Source organism: Phalacrocorax carbo, chromosome 5 (genome assembly GCF_963921805.1).
Source record: "Phalacrocorax carbo chromosome 5, bPhaCar2.1, whole genome shotgun sequence".
Classification (NCBI taxonomy): Eukaryota; Metazoa; Chordata; class Aves; order Suliformes; family Phalacrocoracidae; genus Phalacrocorax; species Phalacrocorax carbo.
This window is the reverse complement of record NC_087517.1, coordinates 71,127,430-71,152,735: the sequence shown is the minus strand read 5'-3', so window position 1 is coordinate 71,152,735 and position 25,306 is coordinate 71,127,430. Positions and strand designations below refer to the sequence as shown.

The 25,306-nt window shown below is 49.5% G+C and overlaps 1 protein-coding gene across 1 annotated transcript; it reads right to left on the bottom strand.

Annotated features, from left to right (window-relative positions):
• Positions 1-500: 500 nt before the first annotated feature.
• DISP2 (dispatched RND transporter family member 2) lies at positions 501-25,092 on the bottom strand. The gene is made up of 8 exons (XM_064453289.1): positions 24,991-25,092; positions 12,889-13,421; positions 10,446-10,475; positions 8,172-8,295; positions 7,096-7,211; positions 6,524-6,642; positions 5,490-5,587; positions 501-4,877 (listed from the first exon to the last, which is right to left on the bottom strand). The coding sequence occupies exons 1-8, from the start codon at positions 25,090-25,092 to the stop codon at positions 1,461-1,463; spliced, it is 4,539 nt and encodes a 1,512-aa protein (XP_064309359.1). The 3' UTR covers positions 501-1,460.
• Between the last annotated feature and the right edge of the window lie 214 nt (positions 25,093-25,306).

Genomic DNA, 25,306 nt, shown 5'->3' with positions numbered 1-25,306 from the left:
TGTAAGGGGAAATGAGGCATCCGTGTGAAATGCTTCTCAACCTTCTTAGATGTTTTCACAATGTTTCCCAACACAGTTTTCAAAACAGGTGACAAGTCCCTCCAAATAGTAACGTGAAAAGTTCATGTGTGGAGAGAGGCTTTCGGTCAGCGTTGGCTCATGGCCCAAGGGCAGCTCTGGCTGCCAGAACACCCACCTGAACACCCAGTATGGGAACCCTGCTATGAAAACACGAAACTGAAATAGGTTGTATATTTCAAGCAGGGTTATTGGGTCTAAAGAGTGCATCCCTCATCCCCATTAGGCAGCCACAGCCCATCTCCCACGAAGCAGAGAAAACTGCTTGTGGGTGTTGGAGGGAGCAAATCTTTAAGACGTACGCTTTCCTTTTGATGGCTATATTGGAAAATATATTAGGCCCTTAAAAGATAAAGAGAATGAACCACAGTGTTCTCTGTGAAAATGAAGCATCACGCAGATGTAGGAAAGTTTGTCATAAGCATTTATTTTACGTCAACTTCTATAGAGAACATTTTCTCTTTTTCAACAGATAAAGGCAAGGAAGTGTTTGTGTTCCTGTTTGTTTCTGGTAGAGGGAAAAAAAGAAAAAGGAAATTTAAAGATTCACCAGATACGCAAATTTTAAAAAGTTACATGTTTGTAGGGAATGCCTTGAGTGGAAACAAGCTATGAAGATGACACACAGAGCACCCGAGTCACTGAGGGGTCGAGGACACTTCTTTCAAAGGGGAAACCTCTCACTGAAAATCTTTGGCAGTACTAGAATTTCTTCTGATAAAACCAAGTGAAATTGTTACTGAAAATAGATTTGGGCTGGATTCTGCAGCCTCCTCCACAATCAGTAAGAGACTGTATCAACTCAAAAGTCTTGAAGAGATTTTTTTGTAATATCTGACCTATTATGATGACGCCTGTCAACCTGGACTTCACACAAAGCAGTTTCTGACTCAGTAGGAAATGAAAGACTTTCTTTTTTTGTTAACAATATGCTCTTCACTCTATATCTGGATTTTCAGTAGTTGTGGGTTTGGGGTTTGGATTTTTTTGTTTTTGTTTTTTACATGATCTCTCTTTCTCTGTTGTTACATATCTGGGGAGGTTCACCTCGTTGTTTCTCTCCTATGTGACCCTGACAAGAAAACGAAATCTAATCACCTTGTAGGAAATGACAAAACAGGTTTAGTCGATAAGTTTTGCAGTACAGCTGCGAATATGGCACCAGACACCAGGAGGTCAAAGGGCTTGTACCCCACCACGATTGATCTCACACCCTCTCACTCGCATCAGATTTGCTGGTTCTGTGAAAACACAGGTGTTTGCACAGCTGAAATACTAAGAAATAGTCTCAGCCCTAGGAGAGGCGGGAGGAAAAACTGATATTTACAGTTCCAAGGAGATTTCAACTTCCCTAGTGGTACAGTTTTGTTTTCTGCAAGGTTTCAACTGTTGTAACCAGAACTTTGTGCGCTAGATCGTTTGATCCAGACATCAGGCATGTCTGGTTGGCTGTTTGGTAACACAACCGGACCTTCGCTCCCTAATCCAAACCGATTTTTCCACGAAGAGCTGTTCTGCTGCGATGCTGCTGGAGAGATATCAAAGACAGTCTCCCTCAGGTCCAGCCGCAGGGTATCTCTCTTCCCGTTCAGGTAGCCTCTCTCTGTTTGACTGTACGAATCAGACAGCTCTAAGACATCAGGACAAGAACTGGCTGATTCAGCAAGCTTTAGGCCTTGCTCAAAATCACTAAACGATGTCTCGCTGGAGATGTTGAGCATGTCAAAAGAGCTGCCAAGAGAACAAAGGCATCTGTGATTTCTGTAGATGTCAGCAGCAGGGAGATGGCTGTTGTCTGAGGTATAATCCGACTGCTGCTGGGCAGTGTCACTAGAGCACTGTGATTTATTGAGCTGCCCTTCTTTCGTGCCAGCCGGCTGGATATGGTCCAGCCCAGACCCATCCCAAGCTTTCGGACCGTACTTTCGACATCGACACTCTCGGCAGAGTGTCTCCCTGTGAATTTCTGCTCCTGAGCTGCTGCACTTGTACGGAGAGGAAGTTTGCAAGGCAGGGCAATGGCACAGGCCAACCTGCTGGTCTCCAAGGGCCTCCTGCAGATTCTGTCTCTCTCTTTCAAGGGAAGGGCACGTTCCCATTCTGGGGCACCTGCTGTCTTCAGCTTGTGTGTCTTCAGAGAGCACCGACGGCCGGTTGGACAGCTTGCTTGTGGAAGTGCTGTTGTCAAAACTATCGCTGAGTTTTCTGGACAAGGGCTGGAGCTCGTATTGCTCATTTGCAGTGTTGGACTCCTGGACCTTCCGCAACCGATTTTGCTTCTCGTTCCCCCCACAGGCAAAGCTTCCGTTCAGCCCGGAGTCATCAGAATAGTCTTTCATGGTGTGGGCACAAGGCCAGAGGATCTGCCCGCAGTTCTTCTCTGGGCCGAAGAAGCAGCACAGTGACTGGAAGAAGAAGCTGGCAAACCCGCAGCTGATACACTTGATCATCATGATGAATATCCCCAACTTCCTGTACACCAGGACTGTCGCAGGCAACATAATGACCCCTGCAGAGAAGAGAGCAGAAGCTGCCATGGCTGTGGCGCAGCTCATCTGCTTCAGGGAAAAGGCCACTCGGCTCAGGCGGTCAGAATGGGGGCACAGATGATAGGAGATGCAGTAGTTGACGGTAAAGTCAACGGAGAGACCTACTGCAGCTGAAATGAAGAGAGACTCCACTGCATTGAGCTGCCACTCCAAGAGGACCAAAAGGCCAATGGTTACCAGGACTGTTCCCGCAATGGCGGTAACAGAGAAAATGCTAAGGAGAACGTTCCAGGTAGTGAGCAGCAGCACCACGAAGGAAATGGCTATGGAGAGCCCCATGACCACCATCGTTTCTGTGCTGAGACTGTGCTGGAGGTTGTAGAGCTCTAATTTACTGGTAAACCACCCATTCTGAAGCCCCACGGGGGCGGTTTTCATTTCCTCTGTTACCCAGAGTTTGATTTCCTCGTAGAATTGTTTGGCTTTGCTGTAGTTGAAGCTATAGTGATAAATAGTTTGAAACTGCAGCACTAAGGCGGCAAGATTTCCCTCCCCGTCAAACCTGAGGCCCAGATCGTACGTTTCTGCCTCTTCCCTGCCTTGTTCCAGGAGCATCATTTTGATGCAGTGTAGGAAGACATCGCTTCCATAAGGGAAGGAGAACTGGTTGCAGCAAAGGTTGAAGCTGTGGTCTCGCTGGGAGCACTGGCGACTGTCCATCCACCTGAGGAACTCCTCCATGAAACACACAGTAGATTTCTGCTCTGCGTCAGGGTAATAGAAAGTTTGGTTCTTCACTTTTTGGCAGAATTCGAGGAGCCACTTCTGGGCATCAGGGTTTTGGATCGTGAAGGTGACATCTGTCACTAGGGTGCCGTTGCTTTTTGGATTGAAATGGTCCCCGTTATCCACGGGCAGAATGCCCCAGACTATCATGACAGGCATACGCTGCCCTTCTCCATGCTCCAGCCTCTCAAACATGAACTGGTGGCAATACTCGGAATCGTACCTCTCAAAGGGGTGGCTCAGCCTAAACACCTGGACAGACGATGTCTCGAGAGTCGGGAGTTTGAGTTTTGGGTTGGAGCAGGAAATGTAGGCACCTCCTATCGCTAAGGCAGCAAACCAGCAGATCCAGATGTACCGAAACTTGATGACCCCACAAGGCAGAAGCTTCTCAAATAGCAGCTTGGAGGTTTCAGACAGCGTGTTCTGGAGACCCCTGAGAATGTAATGGAGGGAGAGAGCGGCTCTTTTATGGCCAGTATTGTTCCAGTAGTCTTCTGGCTTGTAAATGCACGTCGTTGCTATGTAGCGCTCATACAGCACAGCCGAAGAAGGAAGCCAAGTCATCATGAATACCAGATTCACCAGCACCGAGGTGCCCATGTAAATAGCAAAGCAGCGGATGGCTATTATATTGCTAATGTAGCTGGCGTAGAAGGCAGCACCTGTTGTGAAGCAAGAAGCCAGCATGAGATACGCAAAATGGTGCATGGTTTGACTCACCCACTGCGAAAGCCCAGCGGAAGGGTTCTGGTTCTTGCTGAGGTTCCAGAGGTCGAAGAAGACAAAGGTGTGATTGGCGCAAATGCTGCTGAGAATGATGACTGCTGTCAGGTTTACAAAAGGGAAGTAGGTGAATCTGAAGGCCACCTTGTACAAGAAGTGGGAGATCATTAAAGAACTGACAACAGCAAGCAGGACCATCAAGGTAATAAATACCGAGCGTAAATAAAAAGAAATGCTTAGAAAAATAGCTAATATTGCCAGGACTGGATACTTAGTATCCAGTAAAAGATAGTGCTGGAATAGTTTCTGTTTAAGGCCCAGGTCCATTCCAGTGATAGATGTGTAGTTATCAAACAGATCCCAGGATTCAAGATTGTCTAAGTAGATCCCCATCATAGATGCACCTTTCCTTGTAGGCAAAAACAGGAGGCTGTATTTGAGAGACGGCACTTGGTACTCCATCGTCTGGGGGCTAAGAAAGTCTCTGTCAACCAGGAAGTGAAGAAGCTGGTAAATGGCGTTGAAGCGGGTACATTTTTCTGGGACCTTGGCACACTGAGAGTGTTTCTGTCTGACGGTCTCCGGACCGATGCAAGACGGAGTGAGGGTACCTTTGTGGTAGTCGGGAGCACAGGCACGAAGGAGGGCCAGGGTATGGGAGATGTCTCCTTGGGTTATCTCCAGACACGAAGACCTGTTGTACAGGACAGCAATGTAGTTCCCCAGAGACCAGCTTGGGCAGCATTCGTTGGCTTCAGTCCGTTGGCAGAGGTCTCTAAAATGAACATGTGAGCGTATCTGAAAAACAGGCGGGGGAGCAGTGTGTCAGGCCCTCTCTGCACACTTCATCTTGCAGCCCCATGCTCCTTGCTCCTTGCAGCCATCCTCCCCACTGCATGGACCAGCCACGGCCCGGCATCCTCCCAGTGACAAATTGCATTGAAAGGTGCCAGCCTCCGGCAAAAATTATACCCTGTCTGGTATTCGTATTTTATAACCTCCGATTTGAAAATTTGGATCCTATGGCAAACACAGCTAATCCAATTAACCTTCCCACTCGCAAAACTTGCTGTCTCGGTCTCCAGGATGAGAGCTCCATTTGGATAACTACATTCTGCTGCCCAAAATTCTCAGCAGCTTCTGATGGACACGTTTGGCTTCTGGACCAAGCGCTTGTCCAGTGCCCCTTCATGCTTGTCTGATGGCAGCTGCCCTTTGCAGCTGGACTGTAGCGACAGGTAGAATCATTCATGTATTGCTAAGTAGGCAAAATGCTCTGGAGTCCTCTACGCTGAAACCTGTTCTGGAGCTTAAGTCATTTTTATCTGGCTTCCTTTCAGCTAGAGATTAAAGATTACAGCAGTCAGAAAAGAGACAGCATGTATATATGTTCTTCCTGACATTACTAACCTTGTCTTGTTCAATTTGACACATGGACTGAATAGCTTGCAAGTTCCATAAGCTCCCAGCAGTTGTGGACATAAATACCAACTGGGAATAGCTCTTTTCTGAAATAAAGAAGAAAAAAAAATTAAAGAAAAGGTGTAGGTAATGAAGATGAACCAGCCAGGCTGTTTAGAGTAGACTCTCTGTGCATAGAAAAAAAAAAGCAGGACTGCTGTGGAGGACTCCCTGAAGGGAAGCAGGTCACAAAGACGGTAGCTCGTAGCGAGTGGTAGCATCTGCCATGTGTGATCTGACCTCTGTCCTCACCCATCTGTCAGCAGCAGGTGAGCAGTGTTGGGGCTTTTTCAAAATATGCTCTCCATGCTGTCAGCGTGCTTCTAGCGAGCGTTGGCAGCTGGTTCTGCACCCCCGTGACAAGGTGAGGGGCCGGGGTTCGGCCAGACACTGCCAAGGCCCTGAGGGTTTGGTGTCTGACTGCTTCCAGAGGTGGAGTAGAGGCAGGGAAGGGAGTAAAAATATCTGTGTGCTGTTCCTCTTTCTTCTACTTACTCCTGTCCCTTTTGGGACAAATTTGGGGTGTCTTGGACTTTTTCTCTTCTTTTCTCTCCTGTTTTTACTGCCACTTACATATTTCAAGGAGAAAAGGAACAGAGTGGAGTGGGAACAGGGCGGGAGCAGGGCATACGCCATTTCTTCAGAGTATTCGCTTTTGATACACATAAATGGTAAAAACCTTCACCCTTTTACTGCTGCTTTTAAGGCATATTTCTAACAGGGAAGAAGTAGTATGGCAAAAAGTTAGGGAGAAACAACTTCCTCCAGAACTTCAGAACAAGCCTTTTCTAACCACTCAGTTCTGAAGCACTGGAAGATCACTATCCCAAAGGTGGCTTAGATTTCCCAGGATGGTGTTGTATGCACCGCTTTCCTAGAGCACACTCAGAATGTTTCCCTGTGCCCTAAACCACTGCGACAATTCTGTCGGCAGCTGAGTTCTGGGTGTGTAATACTTACTACCCTGTTGAGATTTCACTCACCTGGGGGACCACAAAAGAAACCATCGGCTCCGTAGATTTGTTCCACCATTCTCCGCGTCCTCGCTTCTTGTTCCCCCTGAGCAGCCTTCTGCCCTCTGCTCATGCCAATGTCATCGTAGCTGGCAAGAGACCAGATTATTTGTGTAACTAGAGGTCATCTGGCTGTGAGTTACGCTCACTGACAAGGCTCTGGTGAAAGAAGAGTCGTCATAGTCATGAAGGAGCATAGCTTGGGTGGGAGCTTTTCGATATTGGGTTGACTGTGCCCCTTTATAGGGGACTGCATGAGACCAAGTGAGAAACTGCATCCCCTTGTGCAGACATGCTGAGTCGCCTCCACAGTCTCTTAAAAGTAGACAGTGAAGTAAATGCACACAGAGTTTAGAGCCTAATTTCTGGTTTCTGGAATAGGGAGCCCAAGCCCATTGCAGGCATCAGACTAAACTCACCAGTGCCTTGGTCACTGTTAAGCATAGCGTATATGTTGTAATTCACATAGATACCTTGGAACACTGAATCGATAACTTTACAGCTGACATCTTCCTCAAACCCCCAAAACCAAACTCAAATACCTTTTCTTCTCGGCATAGGGAGAAAGGGAAAAGGTCTTCTTGTAGCCTGTATGGCTCTGTACGTTCCTCCACACAACCAGCTTTCTCCCAATGTCAGTATCTCGTGGCTCGAAACCCTGCAGCCAAGCAAAAGGGTTTTGTCACCAGCTTGCGTTTTAGTTCAGCTTAGCTTTCCTTAATCCTCCTCCTAGACACAGAAACTGTATGAGATTATTACTGCGTCTTGGAGAGATACCCAAATTGAATAATGCATCCCAGAGCTGACAGAAAAAAAAATTTTCTCCTTTCCTTTCCTTTTTGGGCAAGGATGGCTACAATTCTCTCTCCCTGATCTCATAAGGCTCTTCTCCTCCTCTTCAAGTAAAATAGTTGCTTACAGAAATGGGAGTAATTTTCCTCTTCCTGGACAACCTCTAGTTTATTCTTATTTTCTGAGGATTCTTCCATTAATGGGAGACAGGGATGACTTTAGAAAATGTGGGCTACCGCATGGACAACAGGACCCTGTGCAGCAGCGCACAGAACGGGGCAGTCTCTCCATTTCAAGAGCCTTGCACAGAGGCTGCAGGAGCCGAGGCCGGCTCCTCCACCCAATCCCCACCCAGCCGAGCTGGTCCTTTTGGGCAGCCCCAGCCTTCCAGCCGTGGAAGGGGAGTGAAAGGAGCAGCCCCGGCTTGTGCCGGCAGTGTCTCCACACCAGAGTGAGGGCACTAGCATGAGCCCACAGCGTTGCTGGGAGAGGGGCTGGTGGCTGCCACTGCAGAGGCCGTGCTTCTTCTGTGGTGCCAGAGAAACAGCAAATACTGAGCATTACTCTGACACGTTATGTCCGTTCTGAGGGAGTCTTGCTTTGGTTGTGGGCTGTGAGGGTGTGGGTTAAGGAGAGCAGATCACTGATAAACAAAGTCATTTTTCCTAGCGGCTTTAATGCCCTTCGTGATTTACTGTCCTGCCTCGCTGCCTCTATCTGCTGAGAAGGAGGTAAAGGCTGATTTTTATGTCAGAAGGAATATATCGCTGGTTGGCCCATGGATGTTCCATACGTTCATGTGGACATATTGTCTGTAGGGACTTACCATTAAGGGTTCTGAAAAGTCAGGCAAATTTCCAACAAGCAGGCCAGCTAAAGTGCAAACCACAGCCGTCACCGAACAGAGCACCAGGACGGCGATGGGCCACTCCGCGATCATTTGAGAGTAACTGGAATCAACAGGAGAAGAAATGCAGCTGTTAAGGCGCTTCTGCTCTCAGCACGAAACCTGCTGTTGAACCAATGTAGTGTTCGTAAAAGGAAGTTGAAGAATTAGGGCTTTCTGGTTTGAGCATTTATTTATTGAAAAGCTTAGAGGCTCTAGTGCAGCTATTAATGAACATATTATACCTCCAACTGGATGTTTGCAGGCAATTCTAATTAACTCGGGTAATTACATTTTGCTTCCCTACGTTTTCCTGCTTTTTCAATCAGAAATAATAAAAACCAGACTCCTGTTTCCTAGGGCAAAATGAAGCTTTAAATATTTAACTGAAAAGATCGCATTTAAAAAGAGCTTCTTCCTCTTCCCCCTCGCTCTGCAATCTAAGCCGGTAGCTGCCTAACAGTTTGGCCTGCAGATCTTTGTCTGTGGACCCTGAGAAGTCTTTGGGCTCTTCTGAAGGGTCCCCTAAAGACAACTAACTTGAGCAAGTCCGTTGCCATTGGTCACTATACTATACCATACTGGTCACTATACATTCACTCACTGTATAGGGCCCTGCCTCACTGCTGGGGAATGTGTGGACATTTGCACAGCAAAAAAAGGATGGAAAGCACCGATCTGACGCGTAAGCGATGTTAGGATTGGCAGCGGCATTCACGGGGTGGACAAGCGGCTTCTGCATCCGCAGGATGCGTGAATCTCACCCTGATATCAGCCTCAGAAACAACCACTCAGCCTACAACAAGAGTATCTGCAAATTCAGCCGCCTGGTTTTCCTTCAGGGTCTGGAGAACCTGTACAAGGCCCGGGGCAGGGCTGTGCCTGGCGGGTATATTGGCGTGGTATGGTGGCACACGCATTTCTGTACAGACAAAACCCTTCCAGAGAAGCAGTTTACTCTGGCCAAAACTCTTGCCTGTTGCTTTTGTTCCTAAGAGCTGGTCTAAAATTTTGAGACAAACTGTCTCCTACGGGATGATCTATCAAAGTTACTACCCCACGATTTTTTACCAGTGCAGGTTTTACTGCCTCAAGATTTTTATCTTCCTCAAATATATCTGTTGAGGTATAGGATATCGGGATGGGTTCCGGCTCTGGTTTGGCAGGTTCTAGGTAGTTCTTCTGTATTCTGATGTATTTCTGAAATATAAGAAATTCTTCCTTCAAAAATAGTTGACAAATATTTGAGCTTCATAGGGAAGTGAAATATTTACGAACTTTAGAGCAGCCGTGCCAGCGTGTATCAGCCTTGAGGTGTCACGCTGCTGCTTGCCTGCTCTTTTGCTCCTCTTGTCTCCAACTTCACTGAGTTAAATAATCCAGCAATTTCTCATCATTACAAATCATCACAAGCCCTTCAAAGGGCTTTTCACGTGACTTTTGGTCAGGCCTGGTATTTTTTTTCAGTGTAAGACCACCTTATCAAGTTTGTTTTCAGAGGTGAAATCTTTTCTATGAAAATGAACAAAAATTGCCCTTTACGCATTAGAGTACCTAATTTCTGGGGGCTGCTTTGGGTGGTTCTGCGTCCAATTACCAGAAAAAAAATGAAAAAAGAAAGAATCAGCTGCAATATCTGATAATGGAAAATTCTTACCCAAACCTTCCAGAAAAAATAGATTACAAAAATGAGCTTTTAAACAGAAGTTGAAAGCAATCAAATTATTTTGATTTTGAAAAATGTATTGAAAATCCTCTGCCTTTTGAAAAGGTGAACTTATTTCACGGGTGAGCTATCCTCCTGATTGCTCATCTGGTGTGCCAAGCTGTATTCATCCTATACATAAATATATATATATACACACACACACACAGAGGATTATTTTATATATATATATATATATATATATATATATATATATATATATATATATATATATAAAACGATCATATGGATTAGGGCCAGGCACCTGCCCCAAGAACAGCTATCAAGAGAGTGCTGCTGTTCACTAATGCAGGTTAAACTGATCCCGCAAGCACGCTGAGATGTTTCCCAGCGGATGGGAAGCCCTGAGCGGGGGGCACTGACCTCGCCTCTGGAGCTGGGCCTGCCACAGACCTCGGCAGCCAAAACGCTCCACATTTCCTAATAGCAGGGCAGGAGAGCAATGGTAGTGGGGTAGAAGGACAGGAAGCTTTTGATATTAAACATACCTTTTTGGCATCCTGAAAGCTTTGTCATGTCTGCAGATGAAAAAAAAAAAGTGTTCATTTATACCCCTGCCATTCTGTGATTCTGTTGTTTATTATTTTCCCACAAAGCACAGTAACCCTTCCAGGGGCTGTAAAGCTCCAAGCTGAGCCATTGCTCCAAGAGTACGTGCACTCCATGAATTAGTTCAATGACTAACAGAGTCTTTTCCTCTCTGTTGGCATTTTAACCAAACAGGATGGGAAGACATGTAGTCGCTCCTCATTTCTGCCCCTCTGAGAAAACCCTGTACAAAGTAACGGACATTAGCAATGTAATCCCATAGAAATCGCACCACACCTCTATCCATGAAAATCTCCCTGGTTTAAGTGATTTCCTACTGAATTTTTAAATTGGTTCTTGACAAGAGCATACCTCTTGATTAGATTTAATCAGCCAGGCTAGCAATGATGGTTTTCATTTCCTGTTCAGCTCAGCAAGGATTTTCCCAAAAGGTGGCTCTCATGTGTTCCCTGGGCCCTTCCAAAGGCAGCGTTTGCCCAGTCTAGAGGAGCAGAAGGCTGGTGGAGCTGCTCAAAACGTTTTCCCAGCATTTCCTTCCCAGAGGAGCGTTTATCATTCCTACCTGTAGGGCTCTGAGGACCAAAATGAAGAAGCCATGCCCAGGGGATCCAGGGTTAAGTTTATTGAATCCCTGAGGGCAAGCTTTCCACTGACAGCATAACAGAACAGCCACACCTCGGTGGGTCACCATATCTGAAGGACCTTTATTCTGCTCTCTGCTTCCACTGAAATGTCCCCTTGAAATACGCCCCAGCCTGGCGTGGCCTCGGGTTGCAGCGCAGCTTCCAGCTAACTGCTCCCAGCTGCGGCCTCCTCCTCTCTCCAGGACCATGCCAAGCTCAGCGCAGCGAGTGCAACCTCCTCCCGTCACCCTCCTCCTACGCTCTTGGCTTAGACCGGGAGAAGGTCCCACTGCACTCTGATGTCTGCGGGGGGCAGATGGCCCTGCTCCATCCCGGCAGCCAGCTGGTGACCCCGTGGCAGCTCATCCTTCCTGGAAGGTGTTATGAATGAATGGAAGAAACGAAAAAGCAATGGAGGAGAGTTCCCCATGGAAGAGTCACTCTCAGGGGCACGAGTAATAAATCATATTGTGTTTTCCCCATCGTGCTAATGCTCCGTAGATTTGGGAGAGAGGGGAGCAAAGACAAATCCTCACCAGATTATTAAAGAGAGGTCCCTTTCTGGCAGCATACTGCCCATCCTGTGCTAATTCTCTCACAATAGCTTCCCAAGCAGATTTGCTTGGATTAAAACCCCCATTCTAGCATTATTATGTTATCACTTTTCTGACTGCTAGTGCTGCACATTCTGCCAAGGATTTGCAATCCAGCTGCGTTTCCTACTTAAATAACCTGTTACAGAGAGCGTAGTTAACAATTTTGTTGATAGCATACGAGCCAAAAAGGATCCAGGCTCCACTCCTCTGACTGCAATTGCTCTACACTGCAAACACAGGCAAATTAAATCCTCTGTTAATGGCTGGAAAATGAAGCCATAAAGGGCTTTTGTGCCCCACCCTGCATGGCTGTGCAAAGGCAAGGGAGGAATCCTGTGCCATCTTTTGTTGGACTTCAGTGACTACTGCTGTGGTAGCGAAGGGGTCGTCTTTAGTGCCAACAGTGGACTCCAAAAGGCGCAGGCAGCAGGGACAGACGGTGCTGGCTGCAAGGGGCGGAGGCTGTAGCTCAGGCTGTAGGGGAAGCCCATCCTGTGGGCATCATTATGGCGCTGCCCAAGAAACATCTGCCACCTAAGCAAGTCACCAGGATGCTCCGCACACAAATGGAGTCTGCCCGATTTTGTCACGGACAATACAGAATTTACACCCTCGCTGCTGCCCAACCTGGAAAATCAAATACTCTTCCCCATTTCTGTATTTCTCACTGCTCAGCTGTAGCCAGTGCTTACCCTCTGCTGCCTCTCCCTTCTGGCACAGGCAGCAGCTTCGGTGGGGGCAGAAAAAGAAATTAACTCTGCTCTTATCACTGAGAAACTCTGCCAAGGTAAAGGATGAGCCAGCTGGTTGTCTTGCAGTGCAAAAGGAGAAAATACAAAGATCATGGAAGATGGACATAAACAGAGCTGCAGGATCCAGGAGCAACCGAGTGACCTTGGCTTTATCCAGCGAGTCACCTTGAGAAGCAAATCCTGCCTCTCCCTGGTGTGGGAACGGCAGCTCTCCGTACACTTTCCATGGAGATGGAGAGGGCCAGCTGGATCCCTCCGTGCATTTTGGGGCAACTGCTGTCCCAAACTGGAGAGCAAAACCATGTTTCGCACATCCCCGCTCAGACCCTTCTCATCCCCTCCCGCTTCCCACCACAAAGCTCAGGAGGTGCTTTCCAAAAGCCCCCGAGCTGCCCCCCACATGCCTCTTACCTGACTGTTACAATGTGATGCTGCACCGGCCGGCGCTGCTCGGGAGACCACTGCTTCCAGGGGGTTTCCGAGGCCTCGTGGTGGGAAGCTGGCGTGGGATCGCTGCTGGAAAGATGGGAGCACAACACGGGCCTCTCGCCATGCCCGGGGAGAGGGGGCAGGCCGTAGCTGCCTCGGGACTCCTGCTGGTTGCAAGGGTAATACAGGGGATGCTGCTGTGAGTCCTGGGAGCTTGATGGCACCTGGCCATTGGACTGGGTGGAGACTGGCCCAAGTGTGTGGCTGGAGGAGGGCAGGTGGTCTCCCCCCAGCCTGGGGGATGCAGGAATGGGGCAGTGATGGACCGGGCAGATTCTTTCCCAGGAAGTGCCGCTGTAGCTGGGCTCGGTGTTCCCAATCTCTGGCATGGCGAGACAGGTCTGGCAAGGTCCTGCATTTTGTTTTTCTCTGTGAGAGAAAATAAAGTTATGGTAAAACAGCAGAGCAGTACAAAGGCTACGCATGGGAATCACATCCTGGAGACTCCCACAGGCCTCCCACGTAACACAAGATGTAAAACCTCACCCACTATTTGCTGTACTAAGAGCTGGTCTCAGGGCTGAGCTGGATTATGCTTTTTGTAAAGACATCCATGACTCACTCAGGGATTCCAGCTGATGGAGAATCCATCACATCTTTGTGTGTGTTGCTCCAAAATTCTGAAAAATTGGGTGTCTTCTCCAAGAGATTTCACAGTGGAGGGGGCAGGACACGCTGCTGGTGGTATCAGCAGGGTCCTAGATCAGGACCAGAAGTGACTACAGAGATCTGGGGAAATGGAAACCAAAGGAGGCTGCATGTGAAGAAGACAATTATCTGCGCTTCTTGGGAAGATGAATTTGTCTGACTGCTCTGCAGAAGGACTGGCTCTGCTCCCCATTGGGATAGTAGGAGAGTGAATCATCCCTGGCACTAAAAAACCTGAAGAGTGAGCCTGATGGCTGCGACAGTGTAGAAGGGCCTTCAGCCTCCAGCCTGGCACTGCCCTAAAGGCTTCCACGTCCTGCAGACTCTCCCCTGGGCTCTTCGGATCACTTTAGACATACATCTCCCAAACGTCAGCAACAGATACTATTGGTCTTGGTATGCAGGAAGGGGATGGACTGGGATCTCTCAAGATCTCTTGAAGCTTGACTTTCCTCTGACTGCTCAATTTGCTGAGACAAAACATTTGCAGACTTCAGTTCTCAAGTAATGAGGTCTCTGCAGGATATGCTTTCTGCTCTCCAGGGAATTAAAAAAATTACTCCATTTCCATAGTTCTTGATTTATGGAGCCTGAGAGATTTCGCTAGCTTGGAGAAAGTTTGAATAATACTTTGAGGGACTGGCTAGTCTGTGTGACACCAAAAAACCTTTCACACACATAGACTGAGGTCACACTGACCCCAAAAATGCCTTAGGAATTGCTGTCTCGAGAGATAGAGCTGGTCAAGGCGTCAGAGTTTCAGCAGCACTGTGCAATCTGGAGCTTGAAAAGAAAGCGCACTGTGGAAACAGCAGTTGTCTCTGGTCCTTGTTCAGAGCACGTGCCCTGGTGGCTACAGCTGGCTCGTGTGCCTTGCCCTAGGGTCTGAGGGTCAAGTATGATGAGTGATTCAGGCCAGTTAGAATCACAAGTGTCTCAAGTTATGAAAGAATTATGAGTGCTGGAGCAAGGCTACGGTGAGACGAACTTTAGCCTGAGGCACCTGATGTGATGTGGGAGGTAATGAAGGCAGAATGTTTGAGAAGGCAATATTTTTGAAAATTTGCAGAGTCCCTCTCATGCCTTTTCAGACAGCCATGGAAAAAGACAGAATTTTAGCAATTACAGGTCTCTGGAATTGCACCCAAAGTTAAATGGTGCGATAATAGCAATGACAAAAGGGATATGATGAATACTATTAGCTCGGTATCGCCTGAAATTTGGTATTTTTTCCAGAAAGGACATACTCGCCTTGGCAGCTTGTGCTATGTACTTCTCCACATGAACTGAGTTTATCGACACTGAGAAACTCTATTTCATGATTGTACAAAATGGGCTCGTTTCCTTAAAATCCTTACAATAGAGTAATGTTTGGGTAGCAGATGTACCCGCGCTGGTGTGGAGATCACAGCACAGCCATCGCGCTCAGCTTTACTTGCACAGTGTACCAGTTCAGGGACTAGTAGCAACGAAATCTCCACTGATGAGACACCACCCAATGCAAATTTTAGGTTTTAAGCCAGAAGACGTCTGCAGGCACGGATGGCATGTTCATGGGTCCTCAGGACAATGATGCCAACTTCAGAAGCAATAACTGATTTTCAGATGCAGATTTTCTGAAGCTCAGACCATGCAGGAGGGCGGAACTACATGGGGGATTTTATTTTGGGTCATCAAATTCCTTTGCTGAATGTACTTTGGTAGTGGCCAAGGAAGGAGAGAAGAAATGGCAAAATGATACTAAAATAGTCTGCAAATACCAGTGTCTGTGTAAGCGAGCTTCTCTGCATCCTCAGAAGGGGCCATGCACCCAGAGAGAGCAATGTCAGACAGCATCTGCGAGACCCTTAATGTTTCCTGTGACAACAGATATACACAGTGGCTGAAAGAAGTCAAAGTTTGTGCTGAAGCAGGTGCCAGAAAACCAGCAGGCAGACGTGTGCGCACCTCACTGGGATACGCTTGGCCCCGCAGTTCCAGCGCTTGGTTGTCTCTGCTCTGCAACCCAAAGTACTCATAAGACTCGAGCTAGTTCAATGCAGCGAGAGGGCGTGCTGTTGGCCAAAGCAGGAGCTCCTGAACGGATTGTGACAATGATATCCCACTCACCCACAGAGTTTATAAAAAGAAATTATATCGATCACGTCACATGAAGTCCTTGCTGCCCTGTCACAGATGGATTAGTGGCAGGATTACCCAGACATTCAAGTATGTGATTTGTGTTATAGCTCTATATAAAGGTAGTTTACCGAGGAAGACTACAAATTTGTCATTGGTGTATATGAACGGAATACACGGGATTACAAATCACATGCCAGCACAGCTGTTCATGAGATGTAATCTAAGGTCTTGTCTGGACTTGCTACAGCCTTGTCAGAGCAACCCCTGCACTGGGAGGGATTCAGGTTCAGCTGTGCTGCTGCAGCACAGGGCAGGTGCACCGCAGGCAGACAGAAGAAAGGTTACGGTCCGTGGTAGTCAACATATAAAATGACATCTTTAATTAGTCATTGCCCGTCTATACTAATTATAGAACCACCCTAACTGGGAGATGCTAACTGCCGCATCCCCGACGGCTCTGTCGAGACGCAGGGGCAGACCTTGTTTGGGAGAGCTGACCTGGAGAGTCCCTCACTCCACTCTCTCAAGCTTAGTGTGTCATTGATCTCACTCACCCCAGGTGTCCAGCGGCTGAAGCGCAGGTGCATCTTATTTGGGGTTTGTAGGTTTGTACTAGTAGTGCTGAGTCAGGGAATTCTCATCAGAGAGCTGGGACTGTGGTAGTGTTATGCTTTGGCAAGGTCTAGACCTTTTCTCCCTCCCTTTTTGATGCCTCTAAATTACTCTTTTCCCTCTACCTTGATCCTGTTGGTTTTCCTAATTTTTGTACACTTTAAATAGGCGACGGTTTCCTACAATGCATAAAAATTCAGAGAGGCACCGCTGCACTGACAGCTTGTGCTTTTGGTGTTCCCACACCTGTATGATATTTGTGTTCTTTTTTTTTAAAAGCAAACCCAAAATTATTTTTCATTTAAATGGCTGGATCTGCATAGGAGGTTGGGGCCAGAGGCTTTTCATACCTAAATGAGTCTGATGGCCGTACTGCCACATCTGCCGCATCTGACGGGGAACAGGTAACACTGGACAGAACAAAAAGGCTTTCACAAAATACGCTTTGGAGGTGGTCAGGGAGATGCGGGAAGCATGCAGGGAAAAATTCCTCCTCCAAAAACCTGTCAGCTACAAAACCTCCTGGTGGGGAAAGCAGATGACAAACTCTTGGATATCACAGATTGCCTCCGGTTTTTATGCACATACGCTAATATATTTGATTCTAATATTTCACCTGAAAGCCCATTCTTCTTGTTTGCCACCTTTGCTGCGAAATACTGACAAGTTCTGTCCTTACCCTGCACGTTGTCTCTTAACTCAATCCCCTGCCTGCACAGTGACTTCACATCTTAGAATCTTTGGCCAGTTCAAATCATTCACTCGTGACTCTTCATTTTCTCCTTTTCAGACTAAACAATTACAGTTCTGTCAATCACCCTTCGGATATGAGTTGCCTTACGCTTATCCCTCTCCAGCTCCACGATGATGTGACCTTGGTTATCCAAAATCTCCAGGGAAACCTGGAGCTTGCAGATAATGATCGGTTTGGATAATCACTGCTGGCGGTTCTGCAGAATTTGAGTCTTCACTTGCTACGCTCCCAATTAGCCATAGTGGTGGCAGGCTTAACATTTGACATGCTGAGGTCTGCACCAGAGATGTGGGCTGGTCCTTGTTTGCCTGCAGCCGTGTCCCTATTACTTTTCTGGGCCTGCAGGACCCTAAACTATGCTAGAAAAATGGTTGTGGAGGAGTTTCTGGTATCTGTTTACTGTCAGGCAGGAGAAGAGGTGGGCAGAGCACCCCACTGGACTCTGCTTGTTGCGCTAACACTAACGAAGACTAACATCAGGGGAAGAGAAGCTTTTTTTGTTTTAATGTTCATTCCCAGTCTGGGCTGTGTCAGATACTTGAGATCTTTGGGGCTGAGGGGGCAGAAGTGGTCTCTCAGCCACAGTAAAGCCTATAGAGGCAGCCTGTCAGCCTCCATGTTCTTCTTCAAGCTCAGCTGGATGCAGTCAAAGAGATGCTGGGAAAAGAGAGGATGAGGAGGTGTACGGCAAGGGACAGACTGGAGTTAACTGCTCCTGTTACCCCTGGCAATGAGTTGCATTTCTCGCGCTATTTGCTGCCCCATCTCTTCCCTTGAGATGTCTAGACAGCATAATAATCCAATTTATGAAACTGCTCAAGACACTTTGAGTGCATCAGTGCTTTTCTGAGACGAGTACCAGGGCATAGGCGGCCTATTTCATGTGGGGGAACCAGCAAAAGGAGAGAAGCTTCTTTCCACAGGAAAACAGGTGAGATGAGGTCAAGCTTTCTAAGGGGACAGCTTTCTGCCATTGCACCTCCGCTGGGGTGCAGAGCAGTGGGAGGCACCGCGGAGCCTGTGGCAGGAGCCACTGTCTGAATGCTGTGAGTGAGCTATCTCCCTCCCCCGGAGCGTCCTGCCGCAAAGCCTAGATGCTGCACCCCAGAAGGTGTCAGCAGGCGATGGCTTTAGCTGCCCACCTCCCCACCGGCCTCAACATCAGAGCCCCAGCAAGAGGGTTCGCTGGAAGCTGTGTTGGCTGCCTGCCCCAACTCCTTCCCCCTCGGGATGGCTTCACCCTGCCAGCACACAGAGCTGAGCTCAGGCGGAGGAAGGTTTGTGGGGCCAGGAAATGGCAGCATACGGTCACCTTCCCTTTCCTCAGCTACCCCATTTCTTTGGCACATCGCTGGTCTTGCTTCCCTCTCAGCCACGCAGCAGGAGAGCGGGGGTGTCTCAGAGAGGAGAAGTGGGCCAAAAATATTCAGTGTTTTGAAGGAATGGCTTCTTTATTGGCCTGCCTAATCCCACCCTCATCCCCAAGACCATTTCTATAAGCACTTCTTTTTTTAATAGAAAGATTATGTCACCCTTTGCATATGAAGGAGAGGATCAGGAAAGCGGCACTTTGCATATGAAAGATGGGAAACACCTACCGAGTGAATGGAGCTGAATGATGCCTGAGTCAAACTACAACTGCTGTTGACAGAGGAATCTCAAGGGGGAATAAAAACAAGTGAGAGAAAGGGCAAGAGTCTGCCTCGTGACTACAGCCAGAGCCCTTTTCCCCAGGAATCTTTGCTCAATTAGACATTAAGCACCGCAAAATTTCAGTCATAAAAAAAGAAGCTAGTTTTATTTTCTTTCCCTTTTTATCTTACTCTAGCAAGGTTTTGCTTGCTGTACAGGCTTTCCCAAATGAAAAAAAAATTATATACATTCTTTTGGAATTAAACCCATGTGCTATAGGTTAGCTTCCATCTAGATTAATGGCTTTTTCTTTGAGAGCTGTGACTTTTTAAGAATGGGGTTTTATAATGGAATTTAAATAGAGGTTTTCTCTTTGAACATACCATCAGCAAAACAGCAGTGGAGCTCTCGAGAAAAAAGAGCTTCTTTGCTTGTGTTTTCTAAGGAGATAAGAGGGCCCTTTTGCCGAGTTAGGGAAGGGCTCACTGCGTTTCGCTCTCCCCTCCTTACCTTGCTCCCCTGTCTAGCTGACAGGGAGAGACAGGCACCTCCCGAGCAATTCATCTCCTCCTTAGGCTGGCTCAAATTCTCATGCACCGAACAATTTCTGCGTAGTTGCTATTTGTTTTGCCTTTTTAGTCTAGTGGCAGGGTAGCGTGCATCCTTGAGAACACCTACAATCTTTTTGTTAATGAGACTCCCGAGTATGTTAAATCATCATGAAAAATTAATGAGACTGCAAAACTCTGCTTCCCACATAGTCTGCCAGGAAAAGTTTAGTTCTGTAATCCTTACCACTGACTTGTCTGAACCTTTACAGCCCCTGCTGCTGTGGGTACAGGTGCGCGTGACGGGACACAACCAGACACAAAGGGCTTAAGATGCCCGCCCAGTCTCCAGGGCCAGCATGGGTCTGGATGCAGTTTGCTTTATTGACATGGGCAGTGCAAAAATGCGCTGGTAAAATCATGTTTGCTAAGCCTTATTTGAAGAAAAAGAAAAAGGAAAGGAAAAGCAGACAGCACCTCGCTATCCCAGTCTGAAAGAGGCCAGAAGGAAGGGAGCATGTTCAAGCATCTGTATTTCTCGGATGATGCACTGGGCATTGATGATCAAGAGTGTTGGCTGGGAGCAGAGGATGGGGACTGCAGAGCCAACCCTCCAGCGGCTATATGGAGAGCCTTGCATAAATGAGCATTTATGTATGCGCATGCTCAGGAGTGAGAGAGCTATTTTCTTGTACTTTATTGCCATAAATTTTACTTCCCGAGCAAGCAGCATGAGTGCAATTCAAAGTACACCTGTTTAGGACAGCTTAACTCCTCTCTATAACCTAGCTTGTACAGGCCGCAGCATTCACCTCCAAAGATCTGTTTGAATGAGCAAGGACTACTCAGGTGAGCAAAGCTAACAAGGCTTCAGCGATAGCTCTGAGCCCACCGAATGCCCAAGGTTTAAACCAGCACCGGACCGTGTAACACTCACTCAGCATGCCCCGAGACCCAGAAGCACCCCAGCCTCTGGCCAAGACCTTCAGAGCTGTCTGAAGAGAAGTGGCTGCCCCGCTGGTTCCCCCACGCCTCAGCACGAATATCCTCTGTCAGACAGAAGTGAAACTTTTTGGCTTTCAGAAGGAATTTGTGTGCTGTTGACCTCAGGGTATGCTCTGGTCAAACACAATCTGAAGAGCTCACAAGATCTGTTGCCTCCGGTCTGACAAACGGCAGCGTGCTTGCACATTTGGGGATGGCTCCTTGCCTGCGCTGATGGGCTTGTTGACAATACCAGAAAATTACAACGACTGTGGCTGCCAGCCTGGTTTAAGACACCAGGTAAGGGAGCACACGGCACGGCGGGGGAGAAGAGGAGGGCTGCAGGGGTTTATAGAGGAGATCTCTGGAGTGCAAACCGTGCTTGCCCGTAGCCTAGCGCAATGAGGACTCTGTCGGAAACATGCTGAGCTTCAACAATAGCTCTCCCAATGCTGCAGACCGGAGGGCTCACCATGCTGCGGGATAAAAACCTGCCAGGGTGGCCAAGCCGGGCACTGCCTGCCGCCACGGTTGGCTCCGCGGGCCATGCCTGGTCCCGCGCCCAACAACCGGGGCGCCAGGCGGGCAGCGCAGACCTCCCGGCCCCAAACCCGAGGGCCGGGCGCCTGGGCTTTGCCTGCAGCCCACCTCCGCACCCCCAGCCCCGGCAACACCCCGGTGGCACCGGCCGCCTCCGCTCCCGCAGAGCCGGAGCTCCCAGCCCCGCAGCGCCGCCGGAGGGACACCACCCCCCCCCCACCCGCCCCCGCACCGGTACCTGGGCGAGGCGGTGCGGCGGCCGCGGCGCGTCCCCTCGGGCCGCGGCTCCCGGGGCGGCGGCGGGGCGGGCGCGGCCTCCATGGCCGCCGGCGGCGGGCGCTGTCCGCAGCCCGCGGTGCTGAACGCTCCCGGCGGCGGCAGCGCCCCGGCGAGGCGCTTGCGCGGCCGCGGAGGCGGAGGCGGGCCCGGTGCGGGCGGCCAATAGCCGCGGGGAGGGCGCGGGGGAGCGGCGCCCGCACCGCGGCGAGTGCGCGGGGGCACGGTGGGCAGCGAGCCCCGGGGCCGGCCCGCTCCCCGCCCCGCGGCAGGAGGGGTGGGGTGGAGCGGGCAGGGTGCGGGGCGGAGGGTGCGGGGCGGAGGGTGCGGGGCGGGAGCTGCGGGACACGCGGCGGGGGGGGGGGAAAGCAGGGGCTATGGGCCAAACCGTCTCGCCCGGCCTCCAAAACCCCCTTGCCGCCCTCACCCCGAGCAGCGCACAGTTCCTGAAGACAGACGTCTTGGGGGGGGGTGGTGGTGGTGCAGCAATGGGGGCTGCAGGCCCGAGCAAGGGGGGCTGCAGGTCCGAGCAAGGGGGGCTGCAGGTCTGAGCAGCACACAAATCCCGTCGGGTGGCAGGTCCGTCACCTCCGCAGAGCTGCGCTTCTGCTTTGGCCCAAGGTGGGAAAGCTTCTGGTAGCACTCCCAGGCATGCGTGGCAGGTGCAGGGCAGTATTTTGAGGTGGGTGGGTTTGCCCGCTGGATATTAGTGGCATTAAATAAGTAAACATTGTGTTGAAATAGGTGGTAGTTTTGAAACAACTGAGTTGAAAGCATGGAGAACACAAGGAGGTCAGACATGTTCCCCTCCTTGGAGGATCCTGCTACCATTACCTGTTGATACCATGAAGCTGCACCGAGTTGCGTGGTAGCCACGCATGTCTGTGGGGACAGCTTCCCACAGAGCTTGTGGAAGGCAGCTGCCCCTTCTGCTACCTCTCCCATGCCAGTGACGGTGACATTACTTGTGCTGGGAAGGGCCTGGGCCTTCTCCTGACTGTGCGTGTGGCCATGGGAGGGGCAGTGACCTCCCCTGTCCTGTGTGTGGGCATGGTGATGGCTGTGACCTTCCCCTTCCTCACAGCCGTGCCTGTTGGCCTCACTGTGGCAGTGACCTTTCTTCTCATGAGGGTGGCATCCCACAGTTTTGCTGCACGTGCTACAGAAAAGCTGAAGCAAAAAGGGAGAGTATTAGGCTGGAGAGTACCCTGTAACTCCCACTAATCCTCTAGCTGCTTAGAATAAGCCCTTCCTGCCTTAATGACTTAAATGCCTGAGACAGTTTAAAGAACAAAAAGCTTTTCCTAATGCCAGGGTGCGTGACTCTCCAACTTCTGGCTGACGCCTCTCCGAACCCATCCCGAGGGATTTTCTGAGGACAGGCTGCAGGCAGTGCCGGTGCCCCAGTGTGGTGATCCCTGCTGGGCTGGGCCGTAGGGGACCGGGCTGCTTTTCTGAGCCTTAGCCACAGAAATGTTGCTTGCCTGGTAGGGTGAGATACACTGTGAGGGGCAGGTATGGAGTATCTTGTATTATGTGGCCCAGCAGGAAAGACTGAAACCTGGTGTTGGCTGAAAAGATTGGCTGGCATGAATGTGATGACAAGGACACAGGCGTGATTTCCTTTTCTTTCTTGCTGATGCTAAATAATAATATGTGCAACAGTAATGATAATAACAAAACCATGGGAGCTGAAAGGATGGTGGGACTAGGCTGAATTGCAAACATCCCACTGCTCCTGACAGACAGCCGCATCTTAGGCTCTGAGGTTGGCTCAGCCCGATGTGTGAACTCCTTGTCTGTGAAGTGGGGGTGATCACACTTCCTCACTCCCACGGCTTGGCAGGTTTCCTCTGTGGCCTGCAAAGTATTCGACACATGGATTCATTTGTTTTTAATTGCCCTTGCCCGGGGACTACAGCAGGGCTCATGCTCCCAGCTGGCTGCGAAGCACCACACGAGGCAGTCCGGGGCTGCCCGCGTCCCTCTTGGGGCTGCTGTTCCATGGCTGGAGCTGGAGCGGTTGGTCCGTATGTCATGTTGTCTTTTTTTTGCTCTTCGGCAGCGCGGGTGCTGGCTCTTTGCCATGGCAACCCACATCCGAGACCTGCCAGCGTCAGACAGGTCCAGCTGGTCCCCGGTGTCCCTCTGATGTGAGGGGAGGTGGAGGAGGGTGAGTGAGAGGGACAGAGATGATCAAACAAAAGTAGAAGCAAAGAGAAAAATAGCAAAAAAGGGAGGTGTAGGGTCAGGAATATTAAAAAACCTGACAGATGGATTCATGTGAAAAATCAGAAAAAAGCTGGTGAGCAGAGGAAGGGGGAGAGGGGGAAAGGAGAGGGAAAATACCTGAACAAGTGAACGGGACAGAGATGCACTGGGGGTGATGGGAGAGGTGGCTGGGGGGTGAGGCAGGTTTGTGAAGCTGCTATGCTGCACAAACCCCTCTGTCATCTGAGACAGCCGTTTTCTGCTGCGGACCCTGAGAAACTACGGGAACCCCTCCTCATTTCATGAAAAGTATCCAAGAGCAAAAGCCTGCTGCCTCAGGGCTCGAGCTCCCCAAGCAGGGCTCAAAACCTCTGCTAGTAAGAGGCTGAGGTATTCGCACTTGGAGAAAGGTCAGAAAGCACTGCTCCTTCCCAGGAGAGCCAGGGCACCCCTCTCCTCTGCCCCATGCCCAGGAGAACCAGGGCACCCCTCTGCTCTCCACCTCAAAACTGGTGTCTCCACAGGAGGCAGGGTGAGGGAGCAAGGCTGCTGAGGGGGCTGCGCAACAGAGCCACAGGAGGAGAGTTGGGTATTTTTGGCACTAATTGGTATTTGTGGCAATTGAATACAGATTCCTTACCTCTCCTGCTTGGCCTGTGAAAGAGATAAGAGACAAAAACTTCACATTTGAGCTTTGATACCTTTTTTACTTGAAACATCTCTTTTCTTCATTTTGTATAGCTTATTACTTCTTCTAGCCTTCCCGCTCACCATCTGCTTGCATTCCTTTCACAAACAAGAAGCAAACCATTGTCTCTGCAGCTCTCCTCTGCCTCGAGAGAAGTCTGAGGCAGAATTGAACGCTGCACCCCACATGCTGTGTGTGCAAAGTCCTGCCAGTTCGGAGGTTCCTCCCTCTCCCACCAAAGTCAATGACAAGGCTCCCTTTACCTTTAGGTGTACAAGCCAAGCTTTAGGAGCACAAGCCAGGCATATCCTTAGAGAATTCTAAGAAGGCAGAATAAGGTTTTAATGTGATGGGCTGGCAGACGTGACCGAGAGCATTTCCCAATGGATTTGCTTTGCGCTACGGTCACATTTCAGCGTGGCTCATTTCACGGCACCCTATCTTAGCACGGTTCCTTTCAGCACAATTCATTTTCCTTCGCTGTAAATCAACATTTCCCCTAGCAGAGTTTAGCTCGGCTCATGATGTCCTGACTCCCCTTAGCAGAGCTCAGCATTTCACACGCCAGTTGCGGCTGGCTCAGCGAAGCCCACGCAGCAGCCAGGCAGGGCAGGGTGCTGGAGCGTGACGCTCCCGGGCTCGGGCTCCTTTGCAGTCTCTTGGCTGATGGCTAACATTTACCATTGGCTCTTTTGGCTCAGATCACTTTGGTTCATCTCCACTGACGCTGTCACAAGACAATCCCCCCTGTGCTCTGCCCTTTCTGCTTTTCCTCCTGTTCCTCTTGGGATCGTCAGGAACAGGCAGCAACACATCCATGCGGATCAGGGGATACCAGCTCCCGATAGCCCACTTGTGCTACTTATGCAGTGCCAGCATCGCCCTCTGAGATCATTGTATCTCTGGGACTGACCTCGCGGGTCCCTGAGCCTCCAGAATCCCTCTTGCTACACTGCAAATATATTAATTTAATACAAGGCCTTGACCACTTTTTAGCAAGGTGGACCTACAACCTGCTGTTGAGTCTTGGGCATTGGTTTTGGCATGTCTTTCTCCCTTTTGCTGCCCCAGGAGATGTTCTGGGCTTTGGCCCCTTTGGAAGCGATGGCCATTTCGTGGTTCTAGACTATATAACTACTTGTTTAGGAGACTACACTGGCTGGCATCCTCGGGTTGGCACAGGGAGCAAAGACGATACCTGCCCCTGGAGCTACGTGTGCTCTTCTTCCCATGGCTGCCAGTCATTTTGAGTCCCTGTCTGACATTTGGCTCCTTCAGAGTAGGACAGAAAGAAAAACACAGTGTCAGCAGCAGCCTGCAAAAGAA